Raw genomic sequence first — 25,780 nt, 5'->3', positions numbered from 1 at the left:
GATGATGATGATGATGATGATGATGATGATGATGATGATGATGATGATGATTTGGACTTGGTATTTGGGGGAACAACCTGGGAGGAATCCCACCCTTGTCCTAAATGTTGGGGGCAGTTCAGGGATTATTAGGGCAGGAGCTGAAGCTGGTGCATTGAAGGAGTGTCTACTGAATTGCTGTGAAAGAGGGAGCAGCATGAGGTTGACATGAAAGGTGGGGAAGGAAGAGTAAAAAGAGAGATGGAGGAAGAGTGTGTCTCTTATTTTATGTATGTATGTGAAAACGTGTGCGTATGCACCCATGGGTGAGCGAGGGAGAAAGAGGGAAGCATGCTCAAAAGGTGTTCTAGCTTTGCAGACGCTTAGCATAAAGCCTGACGGATTCCTGGGGCTGATTTCCCTTGCTCTCTTCCAATTCAATTCCCATTCAGTCATTAGGAGAGAAAGTCTTGTTGCAAGTTGCGCTTTCAACACAAAGGAGGGGCATGAATGAGTTAGTGAAGAAATTGATTTTAATTAAAAACAAAACAAAAATGATTTTTAATATTTAGATTGTATTTTTTAAAAAATTTAAATCAGATTTCAAAATGTTCCCAAAACAAATACTAAAAAGAAAAGCCTTCAGTCAGAGATAGCATCATGAATTTTAATGATACAACTTCTAATTAGCTTGTGTGACTGTGTTAGCAGCTGTTAATGGAGATGGCAGATAAACCTGATCAGTCCTATTCTTCAGCTAATCTCCTTGAAGCGCGCATATGCGCTCTTTCTCTCATGCTCTCTCCCTCCCAGCCTTGCCTCTCTCTCAATGCAAAGATGGAGGGCAACAAACAGAATTTCAAGACCTGGACTAGATCTGGACCAGGAGGAGCAGTCTGGCTATAAAAGCAAGAGGTCCATTTTTATTAACTCAAATGTAATGTGAAAACCATCCTTGAATAACTGATTAGTGAATTGGTTGTTGTCAGGTCCCTTCAAATCAGTTGGTGATCCTTCTCAGGGTTTTTTCCAAGGAGGCTTGCCATTGCTGAGTGGGGATGGCCTCCCAGAATCCTAGGCACCATTGTGGCTCAGTTTTTGTGGCAAGATTTATTCAGAGGTTTCCCTTTGCCTTCCTCTGAGGCTGAGAGAGTGTGACTTGCCCACGGTCACCCAGTGTGTCTGCGTGGCTGAGCAGGAGTTCAAACCCTAGTCTGCCAGAGTCTTCGCTGAGACCAAGCAATATCCTTGTATACAGTACCTATCCTCTGATGTATTAGGCGTATGTTAAACGATATACAATAACATATATCTACTTAAAAGTGATGATTAAATAGGCCTTTTTTCACTTTTAAATCACAAGTTTAAATAGTCACACACCTCCTCTGAACTAATCTTGCCAAGAAAACGCCATGATAGGGTCTCCGTAAGTTGGAAATGGCTTGAAGTCACGCAACAACAACAACGACAACAGCTTTCAGATAAGGAATTTAAAGCACAATCCTGATAAGTTTGATTTACTCTGTTCTGCTTTAGTCAAGAAGCCTGTGTCCAGTTCTGGGCACCACCATTCAAACATAATTTGTATTGAGTTTCATTGACATGAATAAAAAGGCAAAACAATCAGTCACTACTTGCATGACAAACATTAGAATACTAACCCTCACCCAAACTCCCTCCATGAGACAAAACAAACCTAACCCTCTTCTTCTTCCTCATTTATCTTCTGTACAATTATTCAATCATCCTTACGTTCATTCCACATCCTCCAGTTGATTTCCTAGTTCCTGCTATTAGAGTTGTACTTTGCTATTGTTTGCGTTGCTGGTGTTTCAGGATTTCGTTCTCATTCCTTACTCCTAAGTAGCTGGGTATGTGAGTAGTTGGATTAAGAAGAGCTCGTGTATTTGTATAGATCTGTCTGTCTGTCTGTCTGTCTATCTATCTGTCTATCTATCTATCTCTCTCTCTCTCTCTCTCTCTCTCTGCCTGTACAATCATATTTTGTATGCATATGTATATACTGTATAACAAACTCAGGTAAAGAAACTAAAACAAATATCTTGCCTTAACACAATTCAAAAAGGATGTTGAGAAACTGGAGCATGTCCAAAGGAGGGCAACTAAAATGGTGAAGGGTCTGGAAACTGCAAAGCCCTATGAAGAGAGACTTAGGCCCTTTCCAAACGGGCACCCTAGTATGTACTCCGTATGTACTAGGGTTGCCGGGGGTGTCTCTTTCAGATGCCCCCAACCCTAGTATGTAAAGGGTACGTACAAAATGGCAGTGCCCCTTCTACATGGGGATGTCACGGAGCGCTGCGGAAGGGGCACCTGTGGAGAACAGGAGACAATGGAGCAATGGATGCAAGCTACAGGAGAAGAGATTCCACTTCAACATTGGAATGATGGGTAGGAAGGCCCAGCTGATGGGATGAACTGATGGTAAGATCTCTTTCAGCAGTGGAAGACGCTCCCTCGGAGAGTGGTGGACTCTCCTTCTTGGGAGGATTTTAAGCAGCAATTGGATGGCCAGATGTGCTTTGATTGTATATTCCTGCAGGGCAGAAGGCGGTTAGACTGGATGCTCCTTGGGACCCCTTCCAACTCAGTGATTCTAAAAAGCAACATAAACTCTAGAAGAAATTCTAGTTTAGCTCAAACCTTCCTGCCTTAAGATTTGACCTGCACAAGAACATCAACAATCTGCAATACACTAGAAGTCGTCAATTCTTCCTATGTAGCTTTTACTGTTTTCAAAGCATAGTTGGCTTTGGAGGAGTTCAGCCTGGGATTGCCCTTGATTGTGATCAGGCTCCACCTGGAATATTGTGTCCACTTCTGGGCCCCACAATTCAAAAAGGATGTGGAGAAACTGGAGCGTGTCCAAAGGAGGACCACCAAAATGGTGAAGGGTCTGGAAACCATGGAGCCCTATGGGGAAGGACTCGGGGAGCTGGGATGTTTAGTCTGGAGAATAGAAGGTTAAGCGGTGATATGATAGCCTTCTTTAAGTATTTGAAGGGGTGTCCCATTGAGGGTGGAGCAAGCTTGTTTTCTGCTGCTCTAGAGAACAGGACCCAGAGCAATGGATGCAAGCTCCAGGTAAAGAGATTCCACCTCATCATTAGGAGGAATCTCCTGACAGTCAGGACTGTTCGACAGTGGAACACACTCCTTCCTCAAAGATGTTGCTGGAGTCTCCTTCTTTGGATGTCTTTAACCAGAGGCTGCTGGCCATCTGTCAGGGATGCTTTGGTTGAGAGTTCCTGCATAGCAGAATGGGGTTGGACTGGATGTCCATTGTGGTCTCTTCCAACTCTTTGATCCTATGTGGAATTGCAGAATAGCCAGCCTGTGATTCTCTGATTCTGTTGTGATGGGGCCTGACTTTTACTCAGTCTGGTTTGATGGTGAATCCTGGAAAACCTTTTCATGAGGCATCTAGTGCTTTGAGCCTCAGCTGTGCATGCTTAACATCTGAGCTACACATCCAGATCTTTGCCAGCTAGCTTCCCTTTCCATGGCAGGGCCTACTGCTGCCCAGGTGATTTGTGAAACTGGGCTGCTTGGAAGGCGTGAGATGTTCTCCATAGCCCCCAGATGGTTGGTCCTGTATGCGTTGACTACTTTTGGTATGAAAAGTGGGAGCTAATAATGAGGAAACGAGAAAGTGGGAGAGGCTTTTTGGGGGGTGCTCCCAGATTGTGGAATTCTCTGCCATGAGAAGCCAGGTTGGCCCCACTCTCTTGTTCTCTTTCTACAGGCCTTTGAATGTTAACTGCTCTTTTCATTAGGGTGTGTTGTGTTTTTATCATTATAATGGCTTTAAAAACTGCTTTAAGTTACTACTGGTACTTCTAATATGAATGATTATGTCTTAACTTTTGTATTATCCATTATTTTAACCACATTTTGCTTTAACTCAAAATTATATGCCTCCTTATATTGCGAGAAAGGCAGGATATAAATTCATTAATTAAATGATGAAATGGACCTGGATGAAGGGTTGATTTTAGACCGTTTGCACATGTGTCACTGACACAAGGTCTCCAGATCACCCCAGCAGCCGTGCTTGGTTTCCTCATTGGTGGATCTGGTCCAGATTTCAAGGAGCTCTCCAAGGTGTGAAACACAGTTTGGGGATACGGTCCAGAAACTCGGATACTTCTTGTAAAGACTGGATTGGAGTGGAATCACCGCCCCACTGACATGGAGTCTCCAGCTGCTGCTTGGTTCACTCGCCCCTTTTTCCTTACGCAGTTCATCTCACAGCTTTGTTTCTTCTCAAAAACGCTGCAATTTATGGCTGAAACACAACAACATCATCAGCTGAAGAGGATTTTGACAGGTGCAGAATCCAGGAAAGCTGAAGAGAAGCAACAGTATTAATTAGCCTCCACCAAAAAGTGAGCGCGGCGAAGGGGCTGGCGGCGGCAGCGGTTTTCACAGGGGCCTGGAATGGTCTCTGCAGAAATGCATGGGGACAGAGGAGAAATTGAGAACACTAGAGAATAATATTTTTGACTTTATTTGCATTCGGTTACCTAGACTTGAGATCCTTTGGAGTTAAGGAAGTTGTGTGATTCTCCCCCCCCCCCCTTTCTTTTTTTTTTTTTAGGACAGGCGTGAGAATTATTTGGCCCTTAGGTACTGTTGAAGTAGTATTCTCAGCATCCCTTACCATTGGCTCAGATGGGTAGAGCTGCTGTGAGTTGCAGTCCAACAACCTCTGGAAGGCCCTTGTCACTCCCAGCCCTGTTCCAGAGCCATGGCTGGGTGGCCTATGTGTCTCTGTGTTAGCCGTCGCGAGAGGTTTGCGGATGTGTGTAGCATAGTCATATTCGTCTGTTTGAACTCATTAATTAAACAAAATAATACTCTCCTGCCCTGTTTCCCAGGATCTCATTGTGGCGTATAATTAAACCAATCTGAATAGTTTAAAACAGTTTAAAAGAGCAGGAATACTTTAAGCAGTCTGAAAAGTATGTTAAGACAGTTGGAAGCCACGTAAAACAGTTTAAGGCAATTTTAAACCATTCATGTGTGCAGCCTTGGATGAAATCAGCTAGGTTCCCAAAGCCTTTCTGGCAGAAACAATGGTAACTTATGATACTTTAAAGACTAAGAAAATTTGCCTCTGAACCCAGTGAAGTGGACTACATCCCATTACAGCTTATGCCATCTAAAATTTGTTAGGCCTTGAATAGACGGAAGAGGGGATGGAGTGGGCAAATGGGCGCTACATTGATCCCAAGGACTTTGGAAGGCATTGCTGCCTACAAAAACACTCACATTTTTGGCCGCTAAGATGTGTGAAAACATTTTCACCATGCATTGGCGGCCTCCCTGAGCCATTGTAGTTTAGGATGGGTCTCTGGAAGTGACCTGGAAGTCACGTCTTATTTTAAAATGGACCTTTCTTAGGCTTAACGTGGCCTGGGGGGCCCTATACATGTGGAGAAAATGATTCCATGCTCCCTAGAGTGGCATTTGGGGGGCATTTATGCCTTTGGGGGCCACAAATACAGACCTGGGGCCACACTTTGCCCACCTTGAACTAGAGGAGGATGATTCTGCAGGCCTTCTTCCAGGAAGCACCAAAGGTTAGGAAGCACTCCATATTGTGCGTTATAGAGAGGTTTTACAGCAAGGTGAATTGGCCAGTGAGGCTGGGATGAGCGCATATTGGGTGTCCATCCTTTCAGGTGTCCTTATGAAATTTTGCAAGGAGTTGTCTTCCATAGAGAGAGCCAGCATGGTGCAGGGGCTTGAGTAGTGGACTAGGCCTTTGGCAGACTGAGGTTTGAACCCCGCCCATCCCTGGAAACCCCTGGGTTGGACTTGGACAAGTTCCACTCTCTCAGCCTCAGAGGAAGGCAATAGGAGGAAACCTCTGAATAAGAAATCTCTCCAAGAAACTCCCTGCCATATTGGAGCCAGCATGGTGCAAGTGGGTTGAGTGTTGAACTAGGACTGGCTGCGCAGGGATTCAAACCCTAGTCTCCTGGAGTCCTAGTCCAACTTTCAAACCATCAAACCATGCTGGTTGTAAAAACCTTGTTATCGCGGTTGTTGTTTTGCGCCTTCAAGTTGATCCTGACTTATGTCAATCCAGTCCTAAGGTTTTCTTGGCAAATTTTGACTTGAAGAGGCTTGCCATGGCCTTCCTCAGAGGCTGAGAGAGTGAGGCATGCCCAAGGTTATTCGAAGGGTTTCCATCCAGGGGATAAGTGCTACTGAACACTGACATACTGCTATAAAAAATATCCTTTATTGAGGGTAAATGGAGCCGCAGATCTGGTACATAGCAGAGAAGCTTTCCAGCCCTTTTGCTGATGGGGTCCAGCATTCCCTCACAGCCAGAGGTAGAACTGGGACCCCAAACAAATTCTCCCCAGACGTAACCCTTGGCTGGCCACTAAATTCCCCATTGCTGGACATATGAGGAGTCCCTGGGCTGGGTTGCAACCCTGCTAAGGCAAAGCCAATGGAAGACGCACTCTTGGGATTATATAGAATCATGGAGTTGGAAGAGACCCAAGGGCCATCCAGTCGAACCCCTTTCTGCCATGCAGGAACTCATAATGAAAGCACCCCCAGCAGATAGCCATCCGGCCTCTGTTTAAAAATCTCCAAGGAAGGAGAGCACCACTCTCTGAGTGAATGTGTTCCACTGTCGAAAAGCGCTCACTGTCAGAAACTTCTTCTAATGCTGAGGTGGAATCTCCATTGCTCTGTGTTCTAGTCTCTGGAGTAGCAGAAAACAAGCTTGCTCCATTCTCAATGTGACATTCCTTCAAATACTTAAACAGGGCTATCATATCACCTCTTAACCATCTCTTCTCCAGGCTAAACATTCCCAGCTCCCTAAGTTGTTCCTCATAGGGCTTCATGGTTTCCAGGCCCTTCACCATTTTAGTCGCCCTCCTTTGGACATGCTCTAGTTTCTCAACATCCTTTTTGAATTATGGTGCCCAGAATTGGACACAGTATTATTCCAGGTAAGACTTTACCAAAGCAGAAAAGAGTGGCATTATTACTTCCTTTGAACTAGACACTTTACTTCTATTAGAATCATAGAATCGTAGAGCTGGAAAAGACCGCAGGGGCCATCCCACTCTAAGCCCATTCTGCCATGCAAGAAAACCCAATCAAAGCATCCCTGACACATGGTCATCCAGCCTCTGCTTAAAGACCTCCAAAGAAGGAGACTCCACTTCACTCCGAGGAAGGAGTTTGTTCCACTGTTGAACAGCCCTTACTCTCAGGAAGTTCCTCCTAATGTTGAGGTGGAATCTCTTTTCCTGCAGCTTGGATCCATTGTTCCGGGTCCTGTTCTCTGGAGCAGCAGAAAACAAGCTTGTTCCCTCCTCAATGTGACACCCCTTCAAATATTTAAACAGGGCTATCATATCACCTCTTAACCTTCTCTTCTCCAGGCTAAACATCCCCAGATCCCTAAGTCCTTCCTCATAGGACTTCATGGTTTCCAGACCTTTCACCATTTTAGTCACCCTCCTCTGGACACATGGCTCCAGTTTCTCAATGTCCTTTCTGAATTGTGGTGCCCAGAACTGGACACAATATTCTAGGTGGGGCCTGACCAGAGCAGAATACAGTGGCACTATGACTTCTCTTGATCTAGACACTATACTTTTATTGATGCAGCCTAAAATTGCATTGGCCTTTTTAGCTGCCACATTGCACTGTTGACTCATGTTCAACTTGTGGTCTACTTGGACTCCCAGATCCCTTTCACACGTATAAGTCTCTCATTCAGCCAGATGTCCCCCATAATCCTATATCTGTGCATTTTATTTTTCCGCCCTAAGTGCAGTACCTTACATTTCTCTGTGTTGAATTTCATTTTGTAAGCCTTGGCCCAGCTTTCTAGTCTATTCAGGTCATTTTGAATCTTGATCCTGTCCTCTGGAGTATTAGCTATTCCCCCTAATTTGGTGTCAACTGCAAATTTGATAAGTATGCTCCCAATTCTGTCATCCAGGTCATTGATAAAGATGTTGAATAGCACTGGGCCCAGGACAGAGCCCCACTGGACACCCCACTGGTCACTTCTCTCCAGGATGAAAAGGAGCCATGGCTGAGCACCCTTTGGGTTCGGCCGGTCAACCAATTACAGATCCATGTAACAGTTACTTTGTCCATCCCACATTTTAGAAGCTTGTTTGCAAGAATGTCATGGGAAACCTTGTCAAAGGCCTTACTGAAATCAAGATATACTAAATCCACAGCATTCCCTTCATCTACCAAAATGGTCATTTTATCAAAGAAGGAGATAAGGTTTGTCTGGCATGACTTCTTTCTCTGAAACCCATGTTGAGTTTTTGTGATGATGGCATTGCCTTCTAGATGTTCACAGACTCTCTGTTTAATGATCTGCTCCAGAATCTTTCCTGGGATTGATGTCAGACTAACTGGACGATAATTGCTGGGATCCTCTTTCTTCCCCTTTTTGAAGATGGGGACAACGTTTGCCCTCCGCCAGTCTGCTGGGATTTCCCCTCTTCTCCAGGAGTCCTCAAAGACTATTATTGCCAATGGCTCCGATATGACATTTGCCAGTTCTTTTAATACCCTTGGATGGAGTTCATCTGGTCCTGGAGACTTAAATTCATTTAGATTAACAAGGTATTCCTCTACTATCTCTTTACTTATTCTGTGCTGAAATGCCCCTATTCTGTCCTCTGCTCCATTATCTTCAGGTTGAGCCCCTTTTCCTTTTCTGAGAAGACGGAGGCAAAGAAGGTGTTGAGTAATTCTGCCTTTTCTCTGTCTTCTGTTAGCATTTTGCCATCTTCTCCACGCAGTGAACCTACCGTTTCCTTCTTCTTCCGTTTGCTGCGGACATATCCAAAAAAGCCCTTTTTGTTCTTCTTAACCTCTCTGGAAAGACTGAGTTCATTCTGCGCTTGAGCTTTTCTGACTTTACCCTACAAATGCCTGCTATTTCTTTGAATTCCTCTTTGGTGATTTCCCCCTTTTTCCATTTCTTATACATCTTCCATTTCAAACTCAGCTCCGTTGAAAGTTCCTTAGTCATCCATCCTGGTTTCTTGAGACTTCTCCTGTTTTTCTTTCTCACTGGAACTGTTTGAAATTGTGCCTTCAGTATCTCCCTTTTGAGAAAGTCCCATCCCTCCTGAACTCCTTTATCTTTTAGTATTTCTGACCATGGAATCGCTCTCAATACTTCTCTAAGTTTACTGAAATCCGCTCTCCTAAAGTCTAGGATGCGTGTCTGACTCTGTCTGGCTTTTCCTTTCCACTGTATAACAAACTCCAGGAGAACATGGTCACTTCCACCTAAGGATCCCACCACTTGCACCCCATTAACCAAGTCATCCTTGTTGGTTAGGATCAGATCTAAAATAGTTGACCCCCTTGTTGCCTCTTCCACCTTTTGGACCATGAAATTGTCTTCCAGGCAAGTGAGGAATTTGCTAGACCTTGAGGATTTGGCTGAGTTTGACTTCCAGCAAATATCAGGATAGTTGAAGTCGCCCATCACTACTACATCTCTCCTTTTTGAGTGTGTGGTCATCTGTTCTAGAAAGATATCATCCAATTCCTCAGTCTGACTTGGGGGTCTGTAGTAGACTCCCACCATAACATCCTTGTTGTTTCCCTCCCCTTTGATTCTTATCCAGATGCTCTCCACCTGGCTTCCATGATTGATGTCCAGGATCTCTTCACTGGTGTAAATGTCCCTGACATATAGTGCTATTCCTCCTCCTTTCTTGTTTGGCCTATTTCTCTTAAAGAGGTTATACCCCTCTATTTCCACATTCCAATCATGAGACTCATCCCACCAGGTTTCAGTGAGGCCTATTATATCATATTTGCTTTGTTGTACTAGGAGTTTGAGTTCATCTTGCTTATTTCCCATGCTCTGTGCATTAGTGTAGAGACATCGCAGACCATAGTTCCCTTTTACTTGCTGCCTGTGCAAGTTTTTTTGCCTCCCACTGTTGGGTCCTTGCACTTTTTCTCTTGTTTCCTCTATGTCAGTTTGACTGTTTTCGCCATCCCTTTCGCCTTCCTTAATATTGTCTCCCTTCCCCTTGGAACTCAGTTTAATGCCCTTCTGATCAAGTTCTTGAGACTGTTGGCAAAAACATTTCTTCCAACTGGCGTGAGATGCAACCCATCTGTTGCAAGAAGTCCCTCCTCATGGAACCGCAGCCCATGATCGAAGAATCCAAATCCTTCTTGGCAGCACCATCTGCGGAGCCAGTTGTTCACATCCGCTATTTTCCTCTCCCTTCCTGGACCATGCCCTTCGACTGTTGATGCAATCTAAAATCACATTCACCTTTTTAACTGCTGCATCACACTATTGACTTGTGCAGAAGCAAACAAAGAAAATCAAAGTGTGCAAACATGACCCATTTTGTTCCTAACTACTATGAGAACTGTACAAATAGATTAGCAACAGGGTGAAATTCATATCTCTAGTCCGTTCTCAGCTTTCCCATCTTTTGCCAGCCTCAAGTGCAAGGCAAATGCAAAATGTTTCCAGCAGGGAGGGTCATTAATACCAGGGAACTATGTCACACCACTGGACAGCTTTCAGTGCTTGGCCATGAAACTAACAAGTCACTCTAGTTTTTGTGGGTTTTTGGGGCTCTGTGAATGCCATGTTCTGGAAGAGTTTCTTCCTGATGTTCCGCCAGCATCTGTGGCTGGCATCTTCAGAGGAAGTCACTCTCTGCCTCGGAGGAAGGCAGCGGCAAACTAGCTCTGAACAAACCTTGCTGAGAAAATTGTCCTATGCCCACTTTCCCATTGCAGGCGGGTCAGTCAGCAGGAGACACATGGGCAGAGAGACCATCGGTTGCACAAGGTCAGTGTTCGGCAGGTGGCTGGTACAACAGAACTGCCGTGTAACCACCTGGGTGTGGCTTTACACCCCGGTGCAGGATCTCAGCCAGGCTGTGTTGTCATTCCGTATGCCATGTTCTCAGGCTGGAGGAAACAGTCCTGTCCATTTCCTTTCAGGGGCTGCAAGTGTATAATCCAAATTGCATTGTCCCACATCTGGGACTGAAGTTCTAGCATAGAACTGCACCTGCTGGCGCAATGGTTAAATGCTGGTCCTGCAGCGACAACATTGTAAGTTCAATCTTGGAGGGTTCCAAGGTCCACTCAGCTTTCCATCCTTTTGTAGGTCAGTAAAATGAGTACCCAGCTTGTTGGGGTCAATTGGCGTGCACATTGTAAACCTCTTCGGGAGTGCTGAGTTCACTATGAAGCGATATAGAAATGTATATATTGCTATGTTTCAGTGACTGAGCTAATGCTCTTCTGGGCAGCAGTCTGTCGCTCTGCTCACTCTTCCTGCTGCTCCAGATGCCGGCAAGAGCTAGATTCCCTCCCCAGATCACAGGGACCATAAATGAGAAAGCAAGCAATTCCCAGTGACCCATACGCTCTTGTGGGGCTTCACAAGAGCAGGACCTGCTTTTGTCTGACCCAGAACAGACAGCAGAGACCTACAATAAGATGCTGCCATTGCTACTGGCATGGGGGTATTCTTTGAATAACTGGTGGCATCACCTTTTGCATGCATTTGTTTTTTAGGTGGGGTGTCTGTACTCCAGCACAGAGTTATTTCCAGCCCTGGTGCTGCCTTTGGAGGTCTTGGCTCAGATGAGCAATCTCTGGCCCTCTTAGCATTAAGAGAAAAAAGGCCTTGGAAAGGTCTGAGTATTTCGCTTGCAGCAGCTGGTATTTGGAGTGAAGGAAAAGAGGAGGCCATTGGCCTGGCATTGGCTGTTGGAAGTAGGGCACTGGACAGAGATGGCCACTGATTTTGTGGCAGTCCAACCCAACAGTTCCTTGGAGGGTGGTGGAGTCTCCTTTGGAGGCTGTTTTAAAACAGAGTTGGAGGGTGCTTTGATGGTGAGTTCCTGCATGGCAGAATGGGGTTGAACTGGATGGCCCTTGGGGTCTCTTCCAACTCTATGATTCTGTTGTTCCGTGTCCTTTTCTCCGGAACACCAGAAAAGAGGTCCCAACCCGACCATGAAAATCCACTGGCTGATCTTGTTCAAGGCACTCTCTCTCAGCCTCAGGAGAAGGCAAAAGCAAATGCCCTCTGAACTATTCTTGCCAAGACAACCCTGTCTTTGGTTCACCTTAGGGTTGCCATTAGTCAGAAACAACTTGAAGGCACACAACAACAACAACAACGACAAATGGTCAAGTACCCTTTGCTGCTGACTGCACAGTTTCATTTCCAGGAAATGATAATTGGGAGTTTTCCAGATCAAAAATTTCTGCAAGCTGCTCTGGAGAAGGACTTTAAAATAGCAACTGGCAGAAATAGGCTGGGCTTCTAAATCATTAAAAGTCATTCCAAGAAGAGTGTCCATTTGCTAGTTTTTTTCTGCTTTTACTGGAATCTTTATGGGTCTGTTTTTTCTGCCCCTTTGCTGAAAATCATTATGTCCCTTTGCTGAAATGAAGCTCATACATCCTGTCTCCCCGCTTTCCCCTTGGAGCAAGACCTCTGGCGCGGGCAGAAAGGCCAGTTTAATGGAGACTTTGAAGGACATAGGTGACCGTTTCTAAGTAAGGCCTCAGGCAGCGAGGGGGAGGCTCAAGATCTAGAATGGGAGGATACAGCATGGAGGCCAGATAATGGTCTCTCTGTGTGCGCTTATGTCCCCTCTTTGTCTCTCTTACTAGGATGGGTTTCTTGCTTTTATATGTCTGTTTATTTAAATATGTACACCCTTTCTGAAGGTCTTTTGCAATAAAATCAATTCAAACAGTGGACAGGCAGAAAATCAATTCCTTTGAGAAGTCATGCTGGAGGAGAGTGCTGGGGATCCCATGGATGGCCAAAAAGACCCCCTGCCTCCTAAAAGAGGGGGAGGTCCTTGAACAAATATCCCAAACTCTCCCTGGAAGCCAGGGTGACTACCGTACGTGCTCCACTATAAGTTGACCTCCTGTATAAGTCAGAGCAGGTTTGGGGGGCAAAATTATGGATTATGGTGTGACCCGTGGATAAGTCAAGGGTAAAACTTAGGGGCATGTAACAAAAGATGTGAAGGATGATGCAAAGGAAAGTGATGCCAAAGAACGTAGAAAATCCCAGCAGGCATAAATGTTTCTGCTTATGCTAAAGGCTGGATAGATAAGGAGGAAACTACTGCCGCCATTTTCCAGCCAGAAGTGGTGTCACAGAGGAGAAAGTACAAGGGGTTGGCACTTCTTTTGGGTTCCTGCAATTATGCTCTCACCTTTTGCTACTCTACTCAGAGAAGAGGATGATTCGTTTTTTGATGAGAGTTAACATACAGTACCTACATCGACCCATGGATATGTCGACCCAGGTTGTTTGGTACTGCACTAGAAGCTAAAAAGGCGAATGTGATTTTAAATTGCATCAATAGAAGTAATAGTGCCACTCTATTCCGCTTTGATTAGGCCTCACCTGGAATAATCCTTTGTCTAGTTCTGGGCACCACTCCGTTAATGAGATTATCCTGGATCAACTTCATTCTGTGAGTACTGATGACATGGACAAGTCCTTGGTAGAGTGAGGAAAATAACTTGCCCGCTCGACCCTTGCCCGTCATGGCTGGCCGTCTGGGGGGGGGATGCTTTGAGGAAGTTCCTTATGGATATCATCAATGCGTCCTTCAGGGAAGGTTATATTCCATCTTGTTTAAAGGCAGCAGCTGTAAGGCTGCTTCTGAAAAAACCTTCCCTGGACGCCTGGATATGAACAACTATAGGCCAGTCTCCTTGTTGCCATTCTTGAGCAAAGTAATCAAGAGGGCGGTTGCTCTTCAACTCCAAGATGTCTTGGATGAAACCGATTATCTAGACCCATTTCAAACTGGCTTCAGGACTAGGGTTGCCATAAGTCAGGACCTCCAAACCGGGACAAATGTAGGACAACATTTTAAAATGTAGGACTTTTTTTTTTAAAAGAAAAAATGCAGGACACTCCCCCCCCTCATTCCTTCCCGGCCTCTGAGGGGGACGAGAAGGAGCCCGCGGGGCCACCCGCAAATGGCCTCCTCCTCCTTCCCAGCCTCTGAGGAGGCCGAGAAGGAGCCCGCGCAGCCATGCACAGTAGAGGAGGAGGAGGGCAGTGAGGCCCCGCAGGCCGCGGCCAACCTGGCTGCAACCAGGGTTGTCCCAGTTTTTGGCGGCACCCAGGATGGGAGGGGCCCGGTGCCACCAAAACCAGAAAATCCCGGTTGCAGCTGGGTTATGGCAACCCTATTCAGGACGGGCTTTGGGGTTGAGACTGCCATGGTTGCCTTGACCAACGATCTGCGTCTGAGCATTGGGCAGTGTGACCGTTGGTGTTTTTAGACCTCTCAGCGGCTGCTGTCCACGCGCTGATAACCTCACGTCTAGATTTCTGTAATGCGCTCTGTATGGGGCTACCCTCGTACTTGGTCTGGAAACTGCAACTAGTACAGAATATGGCAACCAGAGTGATTTCCGGAACATCTAGGAGAGACCATATTACTCCGGTTTTAAAGTCCCTCCACTGGCTGCCTATTAGTTTCTGGGCCCAGTACACTGTGTTGGTTATTACCTTTAAAGCCCTAAATGGCTTGGGCCCAAGCTATCTCCGGGACCACCTTCTCCCATACAATCCTCCCCACACACTCCACTCCTCTGGGAGAGGCCTACTTCAGCCACAAACATCTAGGCTTTCGGCTACCTCCCAGAGGGCATTTCCCATTGTAGCCTCCAGACTGCGTCTGCTTACATCCTTGGCTTTAAAAAGGCTGTTAAGACGGATCTCTTCCAGCAGCATTTCCAGAACAGAGAACCCGGCCTCAGGAAACTCCTATGAATAGATACCGCCGCTCCCATTGATTATTGTTATGCTGTTTGACCATTGGGTCAGTCTTAACTTGTATGGTTTTAATTCTCTATTAGATTTAATACCTTTTTAGGGGGGGGAAGGTACTAGGGATTTGATATGTTTTGTATTTTTAACTTGTTAGCCGCCCTGGTTGTTCTCAGAGGGGCGGGATACAAATACTCAAGGCGATGGAAATTTGTGAAATGCAGAAATTAACGATATTATTAAGTAAAGACACATTAGATAAACATTATGAAGTTTGGGCTCCATGGAAGAGTTACATACAAAGAGAGAAAAAAGAATGTAACTCATTTGAACTCTGAAAAAGAAGTTATATGGTTATATAAGATAAGTAGCAACTGGATAGATAGAATTTTTTCATAGTATAGTATTTATTTAATCTGGATACTTTTATCATCTAGGATAAGATTTGATGGGCATTAAGAAGTATTACACTGAGAGTTAGTAAGTAAAAAACAGACACATATTAAGGGACTTTGGGTGTTTGCCAAAGGAAGTCAATGATAGAATAGAGAAGAAAAGAATGTATAAGAAGTATATGTTGAAAATATTTTTAATGTGTTTCTTTTATTTTTTGTAATTAGTTGTTGCGTAATAATAAATAAATTTTAAAAAATTATTATATTATTATTAATTCAAAAAGGATGTTAAATCTGGAGCGTGTCCAGAAGAGAGCGACCAAAATGGTGAAGGGTCTGGAAAACACCAAGCCCTATGAGCAGGGACTTAGGGAACTGGGCATGTTTAACCTGGAGAAGAGACGGTTAAGAGATTATATATGATAGCTCTGTTTAACTATTTGAAGGGATGTCATATTGAGGATGGAGCAAGCTTATTTTCTGATGCTCCAGAGAATTGGACCCAATGGAGCAATGGATGCAAGCTTCAGGAAAAGAGATTCCATCTCAACATTAGGAGGAACTTCCTGAGAGTAAGGGCTGTTCAACAGTTGAACACACTCCATCCTTGGAGATTTTGGTGGAGTCGCCTTCTTTGGAGGTCTTTAAGCAGAGACTGGATGGCCATCTGTCAGGATTGTTTTGATTGAGAGTTCCTGCGTGGCCGAAGGGGGTTGGAGTGGATCAGGGCCCTTAGGATCACTTCCATTTCTATAATTTTGTGATTCTGTGGCTGTGTTTCTGGAAGGTGATCCTGCACATCCCACTCTTGATCATGCTACAGTCGTAGAGCTCTCTAAATGAGGCCACGGCGCAATCCGCGTGTGCCGTTCGCTCTGAGGCTGGTCTGCCTCTCCCTCTGATGCCTCTGATGACGCTTGTCTTGGTGGCAGGCTGTCAGCAGCACTGCCTGCCCAGACTTCAAAACAAAGGAGCTGTGTTTCAAGGAGGGAAAAGAACAGCTTCTCCACCGAGATGTCATTGCTTGGCACCTGCTCCCCCTCCCTTTGGCTCATTAAGCTTTCCCCCAAAAAGGTGGCTTTCATCTCTGTGCTGCACTGCACCAGCCGCTTGCCTGAACAGAGATGGCTGGCTGGCATTTGGGCGAGACGGAGAAGGCTTTCTTCTCTTCCTCTTCCTCCCTGGCTCTGCAGGGGAGGCAAAATGGCTATGTGTTGAATCCCCAGGGCTCAAGGGGTGCCACCTCTAAAACCAGAAGGTTGGATGGTCTTCCCTGCCCTTGTGGTACCTGCCCAGCTCATCTGCGGCAACCAATGCCAGACTGGGATACCCATCAGCTCCCTCTTCAACACCAAATACTGTTTCGTTCAAGAGAGGGAATTATTATTATTATTATTATTATTATTATTGTTGTTTATTTGTATAGGGACATGCAAATTTATGGAAGAAACAGTCAGTTTAAAATATTAAATCTTGCCGGAGGTGTACAATCTCAGGTAGAGCCAGTGGAGTGGTTTGAGTATTGGATTAGTACTCTGGAGAACAGAGTTCAAATCCCCACTCAGTCATGGAAAGGCACTGGGTGACCTCAAGCAAGTCAACTCTTTCAGTCTTAGAGGAAGACAAAGGTAAACCCCCTCTGAACAAATCTTTCCAAGAAAACCCAGTGATACAGTGGTTGAACGACGTAGGGGCCCCATAAGTCCAAAGTGCACAACAACAATAAAGGAAGGAAGGTACAGTGGGGCCTTGTTATCTGCTGAGGATACCAAAATTCATGGTTGCTCAAGTCTCAGTATATACAACGGTATAGTAATCAGGTACAATCAAAGTACAACAGCCTCAATGTAGTCATCAGGGCTTCTAGTGAGTGTTTAGGTTGATTTGCTGTTGGACCCATTTCTTTGTCTTTTTGGCCATCCATGCCATCTGTAGAAGTCTTCTCCTTTACCACATTTCAAATGAGCTTATTCTCTTCCTGTCAGCTTTCTGGACTCTACAGTTTTATTTATTTATGTATTTATTTGATTGTATTCTGCCTTTCTCTTCAAATGACCCAAAACAGGATTCACATCCACACATAGAAATAGGAAATACTGTACTCCTATGGCATAGATAATCCTGATTTTGGTATTCAATGAAATATCTTAATCATTGCTAGTAGTATTATGTCCTCTGCATATCTTAGATTGTTAATGTTCCTTCCTCTGATCTTCACTCCTCTTTCTTTCATGTCTAAACTTGTTCTACATATCATATTTTCTGCATACAAGTAGACCAAGTATTATTATTATTATTATTATTATTATTATTATTATTATTATTATTATTAACTTTTATTTATGAAGCGCTGTAAATTTACACAGCGCTGTACATGCAATCTTTTTAGTTAGACGGTTAGTAGGGCAATAAAATGCAGATTTGTCTGACTCCCTTTCCGGTTGAGAACCATTCTGCTTCTCCATGTTCTGTTCTGACAATAGCCTCTTGCAAGAGCAAGATTTGCTTTTTGGAATTATATATTCAAGCCCTGGATGGTGGAACCTGTGGATGTAGAGGGACAACTGTATGTTGGTCTGTGTGAGGGGTCTGTCTGCAAGGAAGGGCCCCATGCCGTTGCCCATCCCTGCCTGGACCATTGCGCTGCCATGCCCAGCTGTGTGTCTCTGAACCTGGAGAGTATTTGGAGGAGCCAGTGAGGCTGGGCACAGATTTGGCAGGCCCACTTGGAATAGAAGGTGCTACGGGTGGTTACTGAGCTACCTTTCAAAAGAGCCTTGTCCAGCCTCCCAAAAGCACAGAGGCATTTGGAGGAGGAATTTTAGCCCAGGAATGAGCCAACTGGGCCAGTGGTGGTCTGCCTACAAAGTCCCTTAGGACTTTTGCCCACTCAAGACACCCTTCCACACTGTCCCAGAGGGCCAAGGACTTGAGAATAAAGGACTGGTGCTAAGATGTCTTTGCTTGGAATCAACACAACCCTTTCCCCTTGGATCTGCCTTTTCCCCAGTCTGAGGATTGGACTGGCATCTTCGGTGGTTGTGCAAAATATCTTGGGGCACCCTTCTCTGCCACAGTGGAGCCCCTGAAGATACTACTTGTTTGCTTGAGCTAGGCTGCTGAGGATGCCAGAGCATTAAAAATGTCCTGGAGTTGGGGAAGAGTGGTATTCGTAGGAGACGTAAGTGTGGGGCGAAGGAGGGAGGGACTGGAACAATGGAGATAGGATGGAGACATGGTACGTGCAGCCATGCCTTCCCAAGATGCATGCGTGCGCACATACACACATGCACACACACCAGAAGCTTTTGTGTTTTGCAGTGGGGGACCCTGCCTCCCTTTCCAGACAGAACAATGACTGGGATTTGAAAATCTCAGACACATTTGTGACTGAAGACTTGCCTTTTGAGGCAGGGTTTGGGGAAGGGAGTGAGAGAGGGAACAGGCAAGGTGGGCTGAGTTGTTGTTTTGGGGGGGAGAAGGGGAAGCAAAAAAAGGGGGCTGGAGAAGGCATCAGTTAACAAGTGGTCCTTGGTGGGTTGAAGGAGACGGTAGTGTGTCTGCTCCTCGGAGCTCAGGCAGAATATCTTGGGAGGTGTAGCCACACCACCACACCACACCACCATTTAAAACAACAACAACAACACATAAAGAGGCAGCTGTGGCAGAGCTTTGGGTGCTAGCCGTGGATAGAGCGTTTGTGGACTCTTGCAAGACTGGCAAGCATTTGGACAACTGCATCTTTTTTTCTGGGTTGTAGAAATCATATTGAGGGAGACCCCACTCATTTAGGGCTCTGGCAGTCAAACCAGGGGCCAGCATAAAATTGTATTGTATTGCAATTTTTTACTGTACACCACTATGATCATTGCGGAATAGCGGTCTATAAATACAAAGTATTATTATTATTATTATTATTATTATTATTATTATTATTATTATTCAAACCCCTGCTCCACCATGGAATCCTAAGTGTTCACTTGGGCAACTCACACTCTCAGCTCCATAGAGGAAGGCCGAGGAAAACTTCTAAATAAATGTTACCAAGAAGACTGTAGGTGAGGTTTGCCATAAGCTGAAGCCTTTCCCAGGAAGGCTAGGCAGGCTTCCTCACCGCAACCTGTCCCTGTAGCTGCAGACTTTGTCTAGCCACTGGGAGAGTGACCATAAGGGGTGCAGGAACTGTTTGCTGACATTGTGGTGATCGGAGAATGGCATTATGCATAGGAGCATCCTGGCCAAGATGGGGAGAAGCAGTGGCTGCCTGGCCTCCCATTTTGCCGGAAAATGGCCTCTCCCAATTCTTCCTCCTCTTTTTTCATGTTCTAGCCAGAAGCAGAGTAAAAAAAGGGGGACATCTGGGATGTTTGGGGAGGCTTTTGATTAAACAGCATTGAAAACAGCCATCTAGGTCAGTCCTCTGCCAGTGAATAAAATCCAGCACTAAAACATCCCTGAGAGAGGTGGCCATCCAACATCTGTTTTAAAACTTCCAACATAGGGGAGTCTGCCAGCTTCCAAGGAAGTCCATTCCTGTGTTGAACATTTAGCCAGGTTTGCTGCTGGCCCTATGTGACAGCCCTGCATCCACTCCCCAGCGTCAGGGGAGTCTTTTCAGCTGGCAAGCCTGCAAGCGTAGATCTGAGGTGGCTTCATGACAAGGATGCTTTGCACTCATGTTTCTTTTTGAGAAGCTTCACTGGCTGGAAGCTTTCCTCCTTGCTGCAACCAGTTGGAGAGAATACAATTTCAAGTGAGTTCTAGAGGTTAGCAGTCTTTGGAGAGTCCATTGCAAGGGACAGTTTCCCCCTTAATGAAAGGCTCCTTAAGAGCCTTGCTGTTGAAACTAGAGTAGTTCCCCACCCCTGCTTCTTTTGTCTGAGGGACAGAAGGCTTTCTGGAGTTCCCCCTGGTTCTGCAGATTTGTCCAGCAGGCTTTATATTTCACTTTGCCATGTATAAATGTGAAGGTTTTAAATATACATTTATCCCCTTTAGAAAAGGTCATCAAGTTACATCCGCATCTCTTTTGTCTGGGAACCAGGGGTGTTTCAGAGGAGGCCGGGGGTGGACTGTAGTGGCTGACATTTCAGAGGCGGTTGTCTGCCTTCTGGTGTGTAGCACAGCCGTGCCTCTCCATGGAGGAACCAGGTTTCCAGTTTTATTTATCTATGTACTTATTTGATTGTATTCTGCCTTTCTCCTCAAGTGACCCAAAACAGGAATCACATCCAAACATAGAGTAGGAAATACTACTATGGCATGGATAATCCTGATTTTGGTATTCAATGAAATATCTTAATCATTAAGGAGCTTAATGTTTTTCCCAAATAGTATTATGCCATCTGTGTATCTTAGGTTGTTAACCTTCCTTCTTCTGATCTTTACTCCTCTTTCTTCCATGTCTAAGGCGGGGTACAAACTGCCAGAAAGAGGTGCATCACCAGCACCTCTTTTTGCTTTGCAGGAACACCACAGCAACCAAATTGCGTGGCGTTCCTGCGGAGCAAGAAAGGAGTGCTGGGAAGTGGCTCCTTCTTTGCGGCGCACTTCCACACTCCAAAGCACTAGTGATGCCATGGTGACGTTGCAACTGCGCCATCCCATTTGGAGGCAGCGCAGTTGCGACGTCACTAGTACGCACTGTGTCTGGTGGGCGTGCTGCAGCTGCGGCGCCCTTGTCACATGCGAGGGCTGCTGGGTGTGTGGCGCTCTGCCCACCAGGCAGCCCTCGCATGTGAAGAGGGCGCCTCAAAGGCCCTTCTGTTCCGGGCCTCAACTTGTTCTACATATCATATTTTCTGCATATAAGTAGACCAAGTAGAGTGATAAAATGCCTTCTCTGACCTCCTTTCCATTTGGGAACCATTCTATTTCTCCATGTTCTGTTCTGAGGATAGCCTCTTGTTCTGAGTATAGGCTGTGCATCAGGACAATCAAATGTAATTCCACACCCATTTCTTTAAAGATATATTAAAAATATATTAAAAAATGAGTAACGCAGTGCCACAAAGGAAGGTCTTCCGAGGGCCTGAGGGGCAGAACGTCCTCCTGGACAGAAAAAGAGATGCTCTCCTGGCCTGTGTCCAAAGTCCAGTTTGTCCAGTGTCTTGTTACCCCAGAAGCCTTGCGGATGGATGCGGAGTCTAAGACAGAGAAGCCAGTGGATGAGCAAGGCCCCAAAGCCTGGCCCTCTCATGCTCTTCTTCTAGAGCAGGAGTGGGCAAAGAGTAGCCCCCAAGGTTTCAAAACAAGGCCTAGAAATAGAACGGGACCTCTGTTCCCTTTCTGCTGCTACAAAAGACCCCTCCTGACTGAGCTTAAAAAGGCCTGGAGAGCCGACAAATATGATCAATATGCCCCCCCCCCCGCCGTATGTGGAGGCATTTATTATTCTTTATGATGGGCTCCACAGTTGGCCAGCCCTGTCCTTGTGAGATGGCTTGAAGGAACCCTTCCAGACTTCTCAGTCTGAGGTGACCATGCTATGGGGCTTAAAGGCTACATCATGCCCCCTTACCTGCCATTTTAGGAACCAGAAGGGTTGTTAAGTGGTGTTACATGACCCTGGTCCCCTTTCAGGGCTTTTTGAAGGGGATAAGCCATCCCATAAGAGCATTTAAAAAAGACAGTAGTGCTAGGAAAGGTGGAGGATAGTAGAAAAAGAGGGAGACCACATACTAGATGGATAGACTCACTCAAGGAGGCCACAGCAGGACCTGAGCAGAAGAGTTGAGGAGAGGAGGGTCTGAGAGGTGTCTCATTCACAGGGTCGCCATGAGTCAATTGATTTGAAGGCAGTTAACAACAACAACAACAACAACTTAGACATACATAGCAGTGCTGCCTCTGGTATGCTCTTTGTTGTTCTTAAAGAATGGAGAGGAGAAAGTGTCCTGGTTCTCCTTTCCATTGAGTCAGTGTTATGCTCTCAGCATTCTCGCTCTCTCATTTTGGATTGCAGGCTTCAGACTATCCCTGTTTATTGCTGCTGATCTTGCAGTTTAGATTTGATATTTCTCCTTCTGTTCTTTTTTAGAATTCAAAGATATAGCCGTGTTAGTCTGTAGAATAAATACGTAGAGGGATCTTGTAGCACCTTTGAGATTCACTGAAAGAAAGAAGTTGGCAGCATGAGCTTTCCTAGACTTACATCTATTTCCTCAGATGCATTTGTTCTTTTTTTAGGTCATTCTGCTGTGGGGTTTTTGAGCCTGGGACTATTGCAAAAGACTGAGATCTGGAGGAAAGGATGGTTTTGTTGTTGTTGACAATACTAAGCAGCAAAGGTTGAGGGTGGATTTAAAGAGGCTTGTCAGAGAATTTGGCAGTGAGAAGAACAGAGCAGGAGCTTGAGTACATTGATTCCCTGACCCCACTCCAGAAGAAGAGCCACTCTGCTAACAGTGAACATCCCAGTAGGTTAAAACCTGGAGGCTGAAGAATAATGATGAGCTAGAAGGAAAGAGATGCCACCTCAACACTAGGAAGAACTGGCTGATAGAGTCTCCTTCTTCGGAGGTTTTTAAGCAGAGGCTCTGTCCCAGAGAGTGCATTGCAAAGGGAGACTGAATTGGATGGCTCCTGGGGTCTCTTCCAGTTCTAGGATTTTATGATTCTAATACATCAAATATAATAATTTTATGTCAAAACAGGTTATACATGGCACATTACATGTCCCTAAAGTAACAAAGTGACTGTCATTGTTTTATAGAATCATAGAATCCTAGAGTTGGAAGAGACCGCAAGGACCATCCAGTCCAGCCCCCTTCTGCTTCTGCCATGCAGGAAATCTTAATCAAAGCATCCCCATTGACAGATGGCCATCCAGCCCCTGTTTAAAGACCTCTAAGGAAGGAGATCACCAAAATCTCCGAGGGAAAGTGTTCCACTGGAGAACAGCCCTTACTCTCAGGACGTTCCTCCTAATGTTGAGCTGGAATCTCTTTTCAAGGCTGTTAATGTTTTTTTTTCTTTCAATTTTTAAAAAAACAGTTTGCCCCCCTCTTGCATGGAAAATGGAGTACATTCTTGACCCTATGGGGACTGCTTGGGGGGGGGGCTTGTGACTCATCCATCCAGAGCCCCCTGACTTCTTTTCTGCTTGCATCCCTTTCCAGAGCCATGCTTGCCAACGCTGCCACCATGCGGATCCTCATCAAAGGGGGGAAGGTTGTGAATGACGATTGCACCCTGGAGGCCGATGTCTACATCGAGAATGGCATCATCCAGCAGGTGGGCCGGGAGCTGATGATCCCTGGCGGGGCCAAGGTCATTGACGCTACAGGCAAGCTGGTGATCCCAGGGGGCATTGACACCAGCACCCACTTCCACCAGACCTTCATGAACGCCACCTGCATCGACGACTTCTACCATGGCACCAAGGTACCTTTCTCTTCTGCTTTCCTTTCCTTTGAGTGTGTATGGCTCTAGTTGCCAGGGGAGGGCTGGAGAGGCAGAATGGAAGCAAGTTCTGGAAGTGTTAACCTGATCTAAGGCAACAGTGTCATGTCGAGAACCTGAGGAAGAGAGAGGTTATGGAAGGGGGTTGGTAGAATGCAGCCAATGGGCCACATAGAATCATAGAATGGTAGAGCTGGAAGAGACCACAAGGTCCATCCAGTCCAATCCCATTCTGCCATGCAGGAAATCCCAATCAAACCATCCCCATTGACAGATGGCCATCCAGCCTCTGCTTAAAGACCTCCAAAGAAGGAGACTCCACCAAAATCTCCAAGGATGGAGTGTGTTCCACAGTCGAACAGCCCTTACTCTCAGGAAGTTCCTCCTAATGTTGAGCTGGAATCTCTTTTCCCGCAGCTTGCATCCATTGTTCTGGGTCCTGTTCTCTGGAGCAGCAGAAAACAAGCTTGCTCCCTCCTGAATGTGACATCCCATCAGATATTTAATCAGGGCTATCATGTCACCTCTTAACCTTCTGTTCTCCAGGCTAAACATCCCCAGCTCCCCAAGTCTCTCCTCATAGGGCTTCATGATTTCCAGACCCTTCACCATTTTAGTCACCCTTCTTTGGACATGCTCCAGTTTTTCAGCATCCTTTTTGAATTGTGGTGCCCAGAACTGGACACAATATTCCAGGTGGGGCCTGACCAGAGCAGAATAGAGTGGCACTATTACTTCTCTTGATCTAGACACTATACTTCTATTGATGCAGCCTAAAATTGCATTGGCCTTGTTAGCTGCTGCATCGCACTGTTGACTCATGTTCAACTTGTGGTCTACTTGGACTCCTAGATCCCTTTCACATGTACTTTCATTCAGCAATGTGTCTCCCATCCTATATCTGTGCATTTCATTTTTCTACCCTAAGTGCAGAACCTTACATTTCTCCGTGTTGAATTTCATTTTGTTAGCTTTGGCCCAGCTTTCTAGTCTAATCAGGTCATTTTGAATCTTGATCCTGTCCTCCGGAGTATTAGCTATTCCTCCTAATTTGGTGTCATCTGCAAATTTGATAAGTATGCTCCCAATTCTGTCATCCAGGTCATTGATAAAGATGTTGAATAGCACTGGGCCCAGGACAGAGCCCCACTGGACACCCCACTGGTCACTTCTCTCCAGGATGAAAAGGAGTCATTGTTGAGCACCCTTTGCGTTCAGCCGGTCAACTGATTACAAATCCATGTAACAGTTGCCTTGTCTAGCCCATATTCCACTAGTTTGCGTGCAAGAATGTCATGGGAAACCTTGTCAAAGGCCTTACTGAAATCAAGATATACTACATCCACAGCATTCCCTTCATCTACCAAGATGGTCATTTTATCAAAGAAAGAGATCAGGTTTGTCTGGCATGACTTCTTTCTCTGGAACCCATGTTGACTCTTTGTGATTATGGCATTGCCTTCTAGATCTTCACAGACTCTCTGTTTAATGCTCTGCTCTGGCTCAAGGTGGCATGGGCTTCATCCCCAGCCCATTCCTTTCCCAGCCCCACCTGGCTGCCCTCTCCTGCCCCCTTTTTGCCCGGAGCCAGCCCGCCTCCTCCTCCTCCTCCTCTTCCTCCTCCCATTCATTGGGGGCCCGAGGGAGCTGTCCATCCTCCTGGTGCTGAAGGAGAGATCGGCAGCCTCAGCGCTCTCCAGGTGAGAAACGCAGCAGTTCCCTCCAGAGCAGAGCTGGACACAATGGCTGGAATCATGCAACTCTCTAGGGATTTCTGGGCTGCAACTCCCAGCACTCCTTCTCATTGCCCTGTCTACATCTTTAGACAGCTTTAAAAAGGCTGTTAAGACGGATCTCTTCCAGCAGGCCTTCCCAGAATAGAGAACCTGACCTTAGAAAAACGTCTGGGAAAGATACTGCTGCTCCCACTGGTTGCTTGTCGGTATGATGTTGTTGACCTTCTGGTCAGTTTTTAACTTGTATGTTTGTTTGTTTGTTGTTTTTTGTTCTGTTTTTTAAATATTGCATTGAATTTAATACTTTTTTAAGGAGGGGAGGGTACCAGGGATTTTATATGTTTTGTATTTTTAACTTTGTTAGCCCCCCCGATTGTTCTCAGAGGGGCAGGATACAAATAATTTATTATTATTAT

General features: G+C 45.6%; 1 protein-coding gene across 3 annotated transcripts in view; it reads left to right on the top strand.

Annotated features, from left to right (window-relative positions):
• Nucleotides 1–25,780, top strand: part of DPYSL5 (dihydropyrimidinase like 5) — a 73,561-nt gene that overhangs the window by 21,132 nt on the left and 26,649 nt on the right. For all 3 annotated transcript variants that reach the window (XM_042446065.1, XM_042446066.1, XM_042446064.1), the window contains exon 2: nt 23,346–23,610. In XM_042446065.1, coding sequence (XP_042301999.1) covers nt 23,350–23,610 — 261 coding nt within the window. In that variant the 5' untranslated portion in view covers nt 23,346–23,349. The remainder of the gene's footprint in view (nt 1–23,345; nt 23,611–25,780) is intronic.

The sequence above is a fragment of the Sceloporus undulatus genome, chromosome 1 (genome assembly GCF_019175285.1).
Source record: "Sceloporus undulatus isolate JIND9_A2432 ecotype Alabama chromosome 1, SceUnd_v1.1, whole genome shotgun sequence".
In the NCBI taxonomy this organism is placed as follows: domain Eukaryota; kingdom Metazoa; phylum Chordata; class Lepidosauria; order Squamata; family Phrynosomatidae; genus Sceloporus; species Sceloporus undulatus.
Note: the sequence above shows the minus strand (reverse complement) of the source record. Positions and strands in the feature narration are given on the sequence as shown.